Source organism: Arachis ipaensis, chromosome B04 (assembly GCF_000816755.2).
Source record: "Arachis ipaensis cultivar K30076 chromosome B04, Araip1.1, whole genome shotgun sequence".
Taxonomy (NCBI): domain Eukaryota; kingdom Viridiplantae; phylum Streptophyta; class Magnoliopsida; order Fabales; family Fabaceae; genus Arachis; species Arachis ipaensis.
In genome coordinates, this window is record NC_029788.2 from 19092251 (window position 1) to 19106139 (window position 13889).

Below are 13889 nucleotides of genomic sequence, written 5' to 3' on the forward strand. Positions count from 1 at the left end.
AAAAAGAAACCCTACCCTAATTCCGCTCACTCTCTCAGACTCGAACATAACACAACACACTCACACCAGTGCAGTATATCACTAGTGACCACACTGTCCACACATAGCCCCATGCCCTAGGTCCCAGCCGCCCCCAAATCCTACTGCATCTGGCGTCCCTATTCGGCACCGTTGCCGTAGCTATCACCGGCAGTGTAGGTCCATTGCTATCCACATATGTTCACGCTCATGAGTCACCGCTCTTCGTCACAGGCTATTCCCATCGTTGCTTTCTTATTGACTCGCACTGCACCTCGATCGGTCCTCCTGGGTCTTGGCCACTGCCGCTGCTTCGTCTAGCCATCGCCGCAGCTTCTCGTCGGTTTTGGGCTCCTGGCCATCGGTGCTGCTCCTCTGTCCTCTCTGGGTCTGCTGTCTGGCCATCGCCGTTGTTCCTCGCCTCCTCGGTCTCGGTCGTCGCCGCTGTTAATCTAGTATGTTGGTTGAGCTTGTTAATGTTTTGAATTTTTTATCCTTTTCTATCTCACTTATATTTACAAAATAATGTGCATGATTAAATTAAACATTAGCATAAGTTTAAGTTTGTATCAGATAAGAGATTTAGATATGTTTGGTTTGTTTGCTTTGATTGAATTTTACTGTTTTGACAAATCTAAAATCTGATGCACATTTTTTTGTTTGTTGTGTTTTGTTTTGCTTGATTATGGTTTGACTAAGTCAGATTGTATAATACTTGTTTTAACATTTGTAGTTATTTCGGAAAAGATGAATTCTAAAACTGTGAGTAACATTGCTGCTGCTAGAGTTGGTTTTGAGTCTCAGGTCGAGATTGATGCACCTAGTTCAAAAAGGACCAGACCAGCAACATCTGATGTATGGAACTTCTTAAAAAAAATCGGTCTAATTAAGGATGGAGTATAACGTTCTGAGTGTAAAGGATGCAAGAATGTGTTTAAAGCTTGGGGTGAGCGATAAGGCACATCTACTCTAAAACGACATCTTGATAGTTGTACTCAAATTAAGCATGAAGATATTGGTCAAACTATAATGGAAATACAAAATAAAATGGGTTCACTTAAGATTGATTCAGGAGTTTCTAGAGATATGTTTGCTTCTTATGTAGTTGCTGGGGACAAGCTGTTCAATATGATTGATGATAGGAGGTTTAGAAATTGGGTAAAATATATCAGTCCAACTTTAAAATTTTCTACTAGGAATACAATTAAGGCTGACATAGTGAAAGTTCACAAGAGAGAATGTGCGAGCTTAAAAAAATTTTAGTTTCCATTCCAAATAGGATTTGTTTAACATTTGATCTTTGGACATCATGAACAATGAGAGGTTTATATATTTGACTACACATTTTTTTGATGAGAATTAGAAATTACAGAGTAAAATTTTCAATTTTTGTCACATGCCTCCTCCTCACACAGGATTTGAGTTGTCTTCTAAAATTTTTATGCTTTTGAATGAGTGAAAATTGACTAAAAGATTTTTTTCATTATTTTGGATAATACTTCTTCTATTGATACTTGTATTGATCACTTGAAAAGTATTTTGGATGTGCATCATTCATTGTTATGTGGTGGTGAGTTCTTTCATGTTTGTTGCTATGCTCATAGAAGAAAGCTTTTGAAATGTATAAAGTGAAAGAAGCTGGATTTAGGAATATTTGTCCTTCATCAGATGAGTGAAAAAGAACTGAAAAGATATGTGATTTCTTGTACCATTTTATGAAACTACTAACTTGATGTCCGGAACTTCTTACCCAATATCCAACTTGTATTTTTTACAAGTTTGGCAAATTCAGCTTGTTTTGATGAATAATCTGAAGAATGCTGAAATACTTATAAGGACCATGGGAGAATAAATGATGATCAAGTTCAAGAAATATTGGGATGAATATAGTGTTCTTACATTTGGAGCAGTTCTTGATCCTAAATTTAAACTCAACACTTTAGCTCATTGCTATAATGAGATTGATCCTATTAGTGCTAAAGACAAGATGGAGCATGTGAAGAGTAAATTATATAAGCTCTTTGAGGTTTATACCCACAATTCCTCTACAATTGTAGAAAGTGCTTCTCAAACTCCAAGTATGGTTTCTCAGCGACATCTTCTGCAATAGGAACTCAGCTTATTAAAATTGTTGCTGTAAGTATTTTTTTCTTATATTTACTCTATTTGGTCACATGTATTTTTATTTGTTGGTTATATGTATTTTTTTTTTATTTATATATTGTTTGCATTTCAAAGAATTTGATGTTCTGCAATCAAGAAGCTAAAGTAAAAAGTGAAAAGAACCAACTTGATTTTATTTGAGTAAGGTGACATTATTTTGCAATGATGCTGCTAGAAATAAGAGAGTGATTTGAAGAAAGGGTTGTCTATTATTCAGTAAGTTAAAGAATGATACAATATACAAGACTATATATAAATGCTAGAAGAATCAAAACAATAAAAGCGTAATATCCTATAATAAATATACAGATATGCAATCCTAATTATCTTATAATTGATACTAATTAATTATAAGATAATATCTTAAATATACGTATATCTTATAATTGATACTAATTAATCCTAATTATACTCTAACATCCCCCCTCAAACTCAAGTGGGAGTTAAAGATACCATCTTAAGTTTAGACACTAGAGTCAAACAACGAGTAGGATGATGAGCATCCATGAAGATATCAGTAGTTTGATCCACCCCAACAGCTACGAAATGAATAACATCAATAAGGAGATGTTTTCGGACAAAATGACAATCAATCTCAATATGTTTGGTATGTTCATGAAAAACATCATTATGACCAATCTGAATAGCACTGCGATTGTCACAATAAACATCAGTTGGGAACAACTAAAGGGAACTCAAGTCTTTGAAAAGCTAACAAATCGAGACAACCTCAGCAGTGGTGTCAGCGAGAGCACGGTATTCAGCTTCAGTACTTGATTGAGCAGTGAACGTTTGGTTCTTGGCTCGCCAGAAAATAAGAGATTCACCAAGAAAAAACCAATAACCAGTAATAGAACGAAGATCAGTGGGATCATCAGTCCAATCAACATCTAAGTACGCTTGAATGGTTAAAGATGAGTGGGAAAAAAAGTGAAGACCATGAAATAGAGTACCTTTGATGTAGCGAAGAATGCAAAGAACTACAGCATAGTGAGTAGTACGAGGAGCTGACAAGAACTGACTAAGAACATGAACTGGATAGACAATGTCTAGTCGTGTAACAGTCAATTAGACAAGACCTCCAACTAACTGTCGATAAAGACTAGGATTATCCAAAATAGTGCCATCCATAGGAGTAAACCGAACATTAGGCTCAAGAGGAGTAGACTCAGTGCGACTATCTGTAACATTGACTCGAGCAAGAAAATCAGAAACATACTTAGCTTGAGAGAGATAGATGCCGTCATTTGAGAAAATGACTTCAAGGTCAAGAAAATAACTGAGAGAACTAAGATCTTTCATCTCAAAAGTGTGGAGAAGGGATGCTTTAAGATCGAAGATACCATCAATATCGTCTCTAGTAATGATCATGTCATCAACATACAAAAGTAGAAGAACAATCTCACATTCACTTTTACGAATAAAGAGAGCATTCTCATGAGTGCTGTCAGTGAAACCGAGATTGCATATAGTGGTGTTGAACTTGTCAAACCATTGATGAGTAGCTTGCTTAAGACCGTAAAGTGCCTTACGAAGGAGACAAACTTTACTAAAAGGATAAGGATATCCGAAGGTGGTTTCATATAGACTTTCATTTTCAAATCCTCATTAAGAAATGCATTTTTTACATCCATCTGATCGAAAGACCATTTTCTGACCTCATCAATCGCAAGGAGAGTGCAAATAGATGTGAGATGAGCAACACGAGCAAAAGTCTCTTCATAATTAATACCATACTCTTGCATTCATCCTTGAGCAACCAATCGTGCCTTATAACGATCAATAGAACCATCAGTGCGAATCTTGATCTTGTATACCCATCTACTATCAACAACTTTGTGATCAGAAGGAGGATCAACCAAGTTTCAAGTGTGTAATTTTTCAAGTGCCTGGATTTTTTTCTGCATTGTTTGATGCCAATTTGGATTTGTGGAGACTTCTCGAAATGACTTAGGTTCATGGTGATGAAAAATAGTAAAAAAACATTAATAATCAAGAGGATGAGGAGGTGGATTTCATACCCTAGAAGAATGATTGGAAAGAAGAGGCATGACAGTAGGAGCAGGAGCATCGTTTGGTCTGGAATCTTCGGGAGATGGAGAAGGTGGAAGAGTAGGAGGCTCGAGAGATTGACTTGAGATAGAACTTGTAGAATCATCATTAGAAAAAGATCAACAATGGGGTTAGTAAAAAAATGGTGACTGAGTAGGAAGAATGGACTCAAATAAGGAGAACCTAAAAAACATGTGATGCTCCTAGAATACAACATGACGAGATATACAAATACGTATAGAGAGAAGATCCCAACAATGATAACTCTTGTGTTCAGTGCCTTAACCAAGAAAACAACACTTGTGAGCCCGAGGTTCAAGTTTACTATGTTCATGAGGCTGAAGAAGAACAAAGCAAACACAACCAAAGACTCAAAGAGAACTGTAATCTAGAGAGGTATGATAAAGATGCTCAAAGAGAGAAATGTTACTAAGGACAGAAGAAGGAAGTCTATTGATAACATGTAAAGTAATGAGAAGAGCTTCACCCCAAGTATGCTTAGGACACGAAGAAGAAATAAGCATTGCGCGAACAGAGTCAAGAATGTGACGGTGTTTGCGTTTAGCTCCTCCATTTTGTTGACATGTACTAGGACAAGAAAACTCAGACAATTCAATAAGAAAATTTAAAAGTTTGGAGTCATGGTAATCCATAGCCTTATCGCATCGAAAAACTTTAATGACCTTGGAAAACTGAGTTTTAATCATAGTGGATAAGTTAATATAAATCTGAGGCAGCACATGGTGATTAGTTATCAAATAAACCCAAGTAAAGCGTGAAGAATCATTAATGAAAACTACAAAGTATCGAGCCCCTCCCATAGAAGGGTGGGAGCGGGGCCCCAAACATTAGAGTCAATAAGATCAAAAGGAGAGCAAGCAAGAGATGAATTATTTTGAAAAGATAAAGCTGGTTGTTTTGAAGTTTGACAAATAAGACTCATTATTAACCTAACCTAAATCACCCTTAGACACAAGAAGACACAATTTTCCTAAGGAGCTATATGCAAGACGGTGATGCCACAAGTGAATGGTAGATGAAAAAGAAATAGCATAGAGATTTGACGTAGGAAGAGTATGAAGATTCTCCAGCTCAAATAACCTTCCGGCCTTACGTCTAGTCTCGATGATTTGTCCCGTCCGATGATCCTGCACACGACAACCAGAAATGAAAAAATTGATATCAAAACCGATATCAACAAGTTGACCAACAGAAATAAGATTAAAGTTTAATTTTAGAATAAAATAAGTATCCGGGAGATTAAGATTTGACTGTGAAATAAAACCCTTATGTGTCGCATACAAGAGGTAACCATCAGCAGTGTTGAAGGTGCATTTGTAGTGGTAGACAAAGACAAGAAAACATGTCACAAAGGAGACATGTGATGAAAGCAACTGGAATCAAAATAACATTTAGAATTGTCTGAAGGAGTGGAAAAAAAAGTAGAAGTATTACCAAAAAAGAAGAGAAGATGCTTAAGAAGAGACGCAATATCAGATAGTGAGACAGGAGACAGGTTGAGAGAAACATAGCTGGTAGATTCAGTAGTAGCAAAAGTAGCAGAAGAAGCAGGCACATTCTTGGAGAAGTTGGGAGGTCAATGATACTTGATTTGATCAGGATGTGGTAGGTGAGTAGGACAGGTAGTATTAAATGTCCTAAGAGCTTGCAATAATGGCAAAATAATATTGGGCAATTGAAGCCAATGTGTCCTTTTTGCTTGTATTTTCGACATTCAATAGAGGGGCAGTCTGGGAATAGATGACCAAAACAATGACAATTTTGGCAAAATTTTTCCTTCCTTTGTGTAGGGTAAAAAACATCTAATTTTTTTATAATAGCAAAGACAAAGACAAAAGAGAGAAGAAACTGCAAAATCGGGGCAAAAATTGAGATAACAAAGGGCAGAATTGGTGGCCACGTTAGCAGTCATGTCAGCAGCCACGTCAGCAGAAGAGGACACGTGGCGACGCCAGATTGGAGGAAGGAAACATGTCAATGTTGACGCGGCGAGGATGTGGCACGCAAGTTAGGAGTCGGGTCGGGTGGGATACGGGTTGAAAATGGGTCTGTCTGGCGTGCCATTGTGTGACACGTGCGACGTTATGGGGCCGTTGATCCTGGGCGTGGATCCAACGGTGCTGAAGGCATCTAGAGGAAGGAAAAATCTGAAGCGAACAGTGAGCTTCATGCGGCGCATGAGGTCGCATTTGGTGGTTATTGGTGACGATTCTCGACTCGTTGAACTCGTGACGAAGAGACGAAGATGGTAATAGTGGTGGTGACGAACCAAGGCATTAGGAAAGGATTGAAAATCAAGGGCTAAAATACTGCTGGAAGGAAAAAAAACAAATGGGCTATGAACTAATTTCTATAAAAAAAACCTATGATCTTGATACCATGACTTATTTAAAACAATGAAACAAAGGAAAAAAAAAACTACATAAACTGCCGGAAGGAAGCATAGATGGAACTGCCGAAAGAAAGCGCAGGTAGAACTGTCGGAAGGGAGCACAGACAGAACTGCTACAAGAAAGCGTAGAAGGAACTGCCACAAGGGAACACAAATAGAACTTTCACAAGGAAGGTGCAGACAAAAGTGTCGCAAGAAAAGTGTAGACAAACTGCCACAAGAAAAGCGCAAAGGAAATTGCCGCAAGAAAAGTACAGACGAAGCTGCCACAAGAGTGGCAAACTGCTAAAAAACTTCCGAAACCATGATGAACTGTCAGAAAGATGGTGAACTACCTGAAAACTACCGAAAATGTGGCAAACTACAAAGAGATGGTAAAATGTCAAAGGATGACGAACTGTCGGAAGGTGACGAAAAATATATGATTTCTCCATGTGAATAGGTAAGCAACGAATGGCAGTGGTGTTTGATTCATTAGAGTCAGAAAGATACATGATGGAGAGGATAGGCTAATCGGTGAGGTGAAAAAGTATCATAACAGTGACAAAAGGTAAGGAAAAATGGCATGGAGAAAAAATGTGAAAAATATGGTAATTTCACTGGAAGAAAAATAACCTACCATCTTCATGGAGAATACCATGCCTCTGATATTATGTTAGAAATAAGAGAGTAATCTGAAGAAAGGGTTGTCTATTATTCAATAAGTTAAAGAATGATACAATATACAAGACTATATATAGATGCTAGAAGAATCAAAGCAATAAAAGCATAATATCCTATAATAAATATACAAATATGCTAAATAATTATAATTGATGCTAATTAATCCTAATTATACTCTAATAGATGCAATCATAGATGTTTTGCAATGGTGGAAAGACAACCATAATCACTTTCCAACACTATCACTAATGGTACGAGATTTGTTGAGCATTTCTATTACCACTGTGGGTCTGTGGCTTTAGAATATGCATTTAGCATTGGTTCTCATATTTTAAACAAGTATAGAAGTCGTTTATTGCCAGATAATGTTAAATCTATGATTTGCACTCAAAATTGGATATGTAGATATGCTGATTATGGTATAATAATATTTATAACATACTTACTTGAATGATTTTGTTCATTATCATGTATTATCTTTCTGATACATTTATTTACTTTTTTCCAGAGTAAGATTTAGATGAGGAAGATATTGCAAGAGAAAAAGGTTATTCTTCAAGAGTTGGTTCTAGTGATGTTATTGATCTATAAAAAGATAAAGATAAATAGATGATCATTGACGATATCCTAAGTTATATTTTGGATTATGCTTTATGTTTGATTGATAATAAACTTGAAGATGTTTAATTATATATTTTGGACCATGTTTGTTTTACTTTGGACAACGTTACTTTTACTATTTTGTTTCAAAAGACTTGGTTTATGATTATGTTTATTACATATTTATAATTATAAAGACTTTAATGTTTGTGAATTTAGAAATTATAATTTTTTTATGTCTTTAGAAATTATAAATTTATTGAAATGGTTGTGAAATTATATATATTATTTAATACTTAATGGTTTAAGAAAAAATAGAAAGAGAGATTTGACGGACTTGACCCGTCAACCCGCTAAACTACCGTTAGCCGGGGCGAGGAAAGATTTCAGGGCCGCCTCACTATGCGGGGCAGGACAGGACGGTCCATCCGTTAGATGGCAGGCTTTTGGTGGGGGTAGACTTCTCTGTCCTGCCCCGCCCTGCTTCTGCCAAAATCTGTGGTTTGGCAGATTTTTTATTTGGTGATTTCAAATTCTAGCCCGATTCATCCTTTTTGGCGAATTCGACCTGTTTTGATACCCCTAATTATTACTAATGTTCAATTATTAATTTGACAACCCAAGTGTACAATATGATATTTTTTAATTAATTGAAATATTAAAATTGAGATTGAAATATATTTATTATATATTACTAATTTTAGAATCAAAATGTGTCACATACCACTCTCCCATTGCAATTGAAATAAATTTGTTTCCCTCCAAAACTTAGAAATTCTCTCCTTCCCTCTCTCTTTTTTTTTTTGTTTTATTTTTTTCTTTTTTCACTCACTTTATCTCTCTTATATATTATTACTAATGACTAATTATTAATTTATCAGCCAAAATATACATGACATTATTTAATTATAATTGAAATTAAATTAAAATTAGAATTAAATATTGAAATTGAAATATATTTGAAATCAAAATATATATTACTAATCGAACGTTTCCAGGTGAATTGAGAAGAGGAGGTTGAATCAAGGAACTATTTTTTGGACTTGAATAAACAAGTTATGCAGAATTCTGGTTTTAAGAGATTATTTTTAATTTTGTCTCATCATAGCAGAGCATAATTGAAATGACAGAGAAAGAGAAAGAAGAGTGAGACCACGATATATCCTGGTTCGACCACTTAATTCAATATGTCCTACGTTCAGTCTCCACCACAACAATGATAGAATTTTTACTATAATCAAGATTGATTACAAACACCAATTCCAAGAGACTCACACTCTTGTAAACCACTTAAGTTATTCCAAGCTTAGTAAATCACCTAGGTGCTAGCCGAACCTAGTTAAGGAGAACAAAGTGTATTCTAACCCAGCACACTTTCGAAATCAAACACTAAAACAACGGTTAAAATGACTTTTATATGCACTACTCTCTTTATCTTTTGTATCTCTCAAAGTAAGCTTGAATCTAGATAAAAGAAAAATAAGAATACACTCAATTAACAAGAAAATAAAAGGTTGTTTGTGTGACCTGCAATATGACGAAAATGGTTGCCTCTTCCTTGGATGAAATCTTCTTTTATAGAACTTGATTGCTTTCTTTAATGTTGAAATCATTCCTAATTCATAAACTAGCCGTTGCACCATTTATGAGTTGATTCCATTGACATTAAAGAGGAAAATTTTCCTTCTTTGTTCATCCATCGAATGCAGCAGCTCCTTGTGACTGTGATATGATTTTGGAGAGCATTACTTGCGGTCTTGATTGAGTAGAATCTTTTTAAACATGGCTTGATATCATCTTTAATGATATTCTCATTAATAAGTTTATATTGCATAATTTAAGCTTCTTTTGTTTAGTTATGCTTGATTGATTCCTACATTGTTCATCATAATGGCTAGTTTTAATAGAAAATAGTTAATTATGTTTGCCATCATAAGGTACCAAATCAAATCCTGACTCAACACTAATTTTACAATCAAATATGTCACATAACATTCATTATAACTAAAATAAATTCTTACCTCCAAAATTAAATTCTCACCTTCCCCGTCTCCTCTTCCGTATCTCTCTTTTTCCTTCCACCCACTATATCTTTCTTATGTATTAGAATAAATAATCATTTTCGACCATAAAAGATTTAAAAGCTGATAAAATTAACCACAAAAAATGAAACTAAAGTTATATCCATAAAAATAGATTTTGTTCCGATAAAAATACCTAATTATTAAATTTAGAGTTTACTCCGTTAAAAAAATTTTAAAATACCCAAATTACCTCTTTTATTATCTCTTTCTTCCCAACTTTTCAACTTTTTTCACTACTCTTACCCAATTCTTTGCTAAGAAATCAAAAAGTTCTTCTTCTTCCAACCTATGAACAATTCACCCTTCATGTCCTTCGCTCTCTTCCAAAAACTCAAACCTTTCACCATGCTCTTTCCTTCGTTGCACAGTGTCCTTTTTTTTCCTTCCTCTTCTCTTCTTCTTTTCTTTCATCACCATCACAGGAGAATCTCTCAAAGCCCGACCCAGGCACATGTAAAACATAAGACTGCTGAAGGCAAACTACATCAAAGCCTTTACCATTTTTGGACACGTTGACAATCCTCTTAATCCTAATAACTGCTTCCTTAACCTTACTTCTCTTCAAGTCAGGAAAAAACTTGCAATCATATGATTTTCTAGTTTCTCGTAATTTCATTTTTTTCCTTTTAATTAATGGTTTTTTTATTAGTCAGATTTTTGAATTTTATTATTCTTTTTTTGAATATTGTTGCATTTTATAATGTCATTTTGTCACAAAAAAATATTAATTTTTCTTTATTCACTTTAACCTTCGATTCTACTAAGGAGGTGTGGGAGCAGTGGTAAAGAGCGAAGGTGGAAACAACGAAGAGGAAGGTGAAGGAGAGGAAGGAGAGGGAGAATGTAAGTGCGAAGGCTAGGCAACGGTGGCTGGCGGTTGAGGCTGCACCTACCATTTCTTCAAGTGCAGTATTAGAGTTACTTATATTTATCCCTCTCTAAAATCACATTCTTGTTTTTTCTAAGAAAAGGAAAACGATTATCCAAATCTTTGATATCTTTGTTGTTATTAATCTTGAAAAAAAATTGTTACTAAGTATTGTTAAAAATAAAAGATTGAATTTGAAAATTCTTAAGAAGTTGCATTTGGAATACATGTCTGTGTTTTATTTTTTTTTTCTCTTTAGAGTGGTAAAGAGAAGAAGAGTTGGGAGGAAGAAGATGATAAAATGGTGATTTGGGTATTTTAGAAAAATTTTAACTGAGTAAACTCTAAATGTAACGATTGGGTATTTCTATTAGATGGAACTCGTCTTTTATGGGTATAACTTTATTTAATTTTTTCGTAGTGAGTTTTGTCAACATTCAAATTTTTCGTGGTCGAAAATGGTTATTTACTCTATGTATTATTATTAATTATTAATAATTAATAATTTGACAACTAAAATCGATATATTTTTCTTATTTTATATTTTCAAAAAAAAAAACAAATAATTTGTCATTTATATATTAATATAAAAAGAAATATTTTAAAAAGGATTTTGAAAAAAGATATGAAAAGAAAATAAAAACAGTAGTCTTGTAGAAAAATATAACAATAGTGGCGAATGACCACCTATCGACAGAATTTCACCAACAGACTGACCGTTAACTTACCAACTAACCATCTTTGATATACGTTGGCCCTGATTGACTGACTATCCACTGAAAGACCCAAATCAATTTCGATGTTGACTAAGCGACAGCCTAACAACCTATCTTATCCACTTGCCAACGACGTCAGCTGACCAAGCAAGCCCGACCCGCCAAAGATCATTCAATGATCAATGCCCACTAACAATCGATTGACCACCTCCTAACCTTGATTGATCTGCCACCATTCTTCCGATATCGAATTAGTTGCCGTTCGCCTACCTACCGACCATGCATGTGGACCGATGACCACCCGTTGACCTATTCGACCAACTGCCTGCCGACTGACTACCTACTTCAATTGATTGGCTGCTCCTTGACCAATCACTTATTGACCTACCTCGACCGCCTACCAATACACTGGCAAACTACCTGACCTATTTCCCTACGGTTAGCCTATGTCGACCTACTACTAATTGGCCTCGGCCAACACAGACAACTGATCTACCACTGGTCAATGATGGTGGAAAAACTCGGTCGATCATCGAACAACACTTGGTGATCTAACCTGCTAAAACCTTGATTGAATGCTGGATAACCTCGAACTATGGTAGTTGACTCCATCACCCATCCTTAGACGTCTGTCATTAAATGACTCCTTAGGCCAGAAGAGTTTTTTGCCCTGGTTTTATTAGACTCACTTGGAATTTTGTCTCTACATTCATTTCGTTCGGTCTTTTGGCCCTGTGAGTATTTTACAACATACCACAGGATTATGAGTAATTTCGTATAGAATGGTTGATGTTATTGATAACACTATATATCTCTTTCTTTTTTTTTTAATTTGATAAAATTTTTAACATTTATTACAAGAATATTAGATATCAATAATTTTTTTATTTTAGAATAACGATTAAATATAGACATACAATTTATTTAAAAACACTTATAATTCGGTAATATTATTACGGAAAAAATTACGAATGTGTGTATAATATGTTAGAAAAATGAATATTTTAGTTTTATTACCCAAAATAACCAAAATAAGAGAGAGAGATAGAGATGTATTAAAGAATTCAAAGCTGGTGGTCAAAGTCAAAGATATGAATCACAAATCTTTCAGCCATCTGAAATTTTTTAACAAAAATAAAATCATTATACACACTTATAATTCGGTAATATTATTATGGAAAAAATTACGAATGTGTATATAATATGTTAGAAAAATGAATATTTTAGTTTTATTACCCAAAATAAGAGAGAGAGATAGAGATGTATTAAAGAATTCAAAGCTGGTGGTCAAAGTCAAAGATATGAATCACAAATCTTTCAGCCATCTGAAATTTTTTAACAAAAATAAAATCAAATCAAAAGCTTTAAAATTCTAGAAACTTTTAAACTGATGAGGACACAATAACTTTTCTTAACAAAACTCAAACTCAAAGCAACCATGGTTCATGGAATTTGCATTCATCGCATCCTACACTATATGGAACCTTAACGAGAAGAAATAAAAAAAATGTTAGAAATTTGCTTACTTTGCTTGATGACTGAGCTACTTCAGCAAATCATCTTCATTTCTCCTACTCCACTTTTTTCGATGATGCTTCAATTACATTTTGGAGGGAAGAAAACTCTGATTTTTGTGAAGGGGTTAGAACAATTTATGGTAATATCTATCTTTTGGAAGGATTTTTAATAAAAATTTAAAATCTGAGAAACGACATCGTTTGTTGCCACTAAGGACCTTTTTGTCCTGTAAACTTTAGCCTCTTTCCAGCATGACACCGTACTAGACACCATTACAATCATGTCAGTCAGTTTCGTTTGACTTTCTCAATTATGAATATCAGCGAGAGTTGGCTTTTAGTTGTATGAAAGTGAATTTTTAAGTAATTATTTAGTGATATAAAAAAGGAAATACATTTTGATTCCCATGAATATATATACTAAAATCAAAGTTTTATATTTATATAGTTATAAATCATTTTAAATAAAATCATATAAAAACAAAGGTATTAATTTTAAAAAACCCAGAGAGTAATACATAAACACATATTTATATACACAACAAATTGAGTAAAAATTACACATAAAATATAAAATTATATATAAGATGTATTTACTAATTAAAAATACATGTATACCGTACTAATAACAATATTAATATAAAACAATAACATTTTGTACTAATTAGAAGTTTTATAGATTAAGTGTTTAATTTTGTGATTTTAAAATTAAATTTATTATTGTATATTAAATTTTAAGATAAAAAATCCAAAGTATAAAATTTTTTTTTTAATTCATTAAAAAAAATATTTATG

General features: G+C 34.1%; 2 protein-coding genes across 2 annotated transcripts in view; both read right to left on the bottom strand.

Annotated features, from left to right (window-relative positions):
• LOC107636195 (NKAP family protein CG6066-like) overlaps positions 1–423 on the bottom strand; it is a 9991-nt gene extending 9568 nt beyond the window's left edge. The window contains 1 exon segment of the mRNA XM_016339719.2: positions 293–423. Within this exon segment, the coding sequence (XP_016195205.1) occupies positions 293–423 (131 nt within the window).
• LOC107636196 (uncharacterized mitochondrial protein AtMg00810-like) lies at positions 2334–3973 on the bottom strand. Its single transcript, XM_016339720.1, has 5 exons — positions 3914–3973; positions 3261–3708; positions 2911–3215; positions 2635–2820; positions 2334–2387 (listed from the first exon to the last, which is right to left on the bottom strand). Exons 1-5 carry the CDS (start codon positions 3971–3973, stop codon positions 2334–2336), a joined length of 1053 nt encoding a protein of 350 aa, XP_016195206.1.

Coding starts and splice junctions, on each gene's coding strand:
- LOC107636196 (XM_016339720.1), bottom strand. CDS start 3,973: ATGGTTCTATTGATCGTTATAAGGCACGATTGGTTGCTCAAGGATGAA. Junction 3,216..3,260: donor TTATCGACAGTTAGTTGGAG/GTCTTGTCTAAT, acceptor TTGTCTATCCAG/TTCATGTTCTTAGTCAGTTC. Junction 2,821..2,910: donor TCGCTGACACCACTGCTGAG/GTTGTCTCGATT, acceptor AGTGCTATTCAG/ATTGGTCATAATGATGTTTT.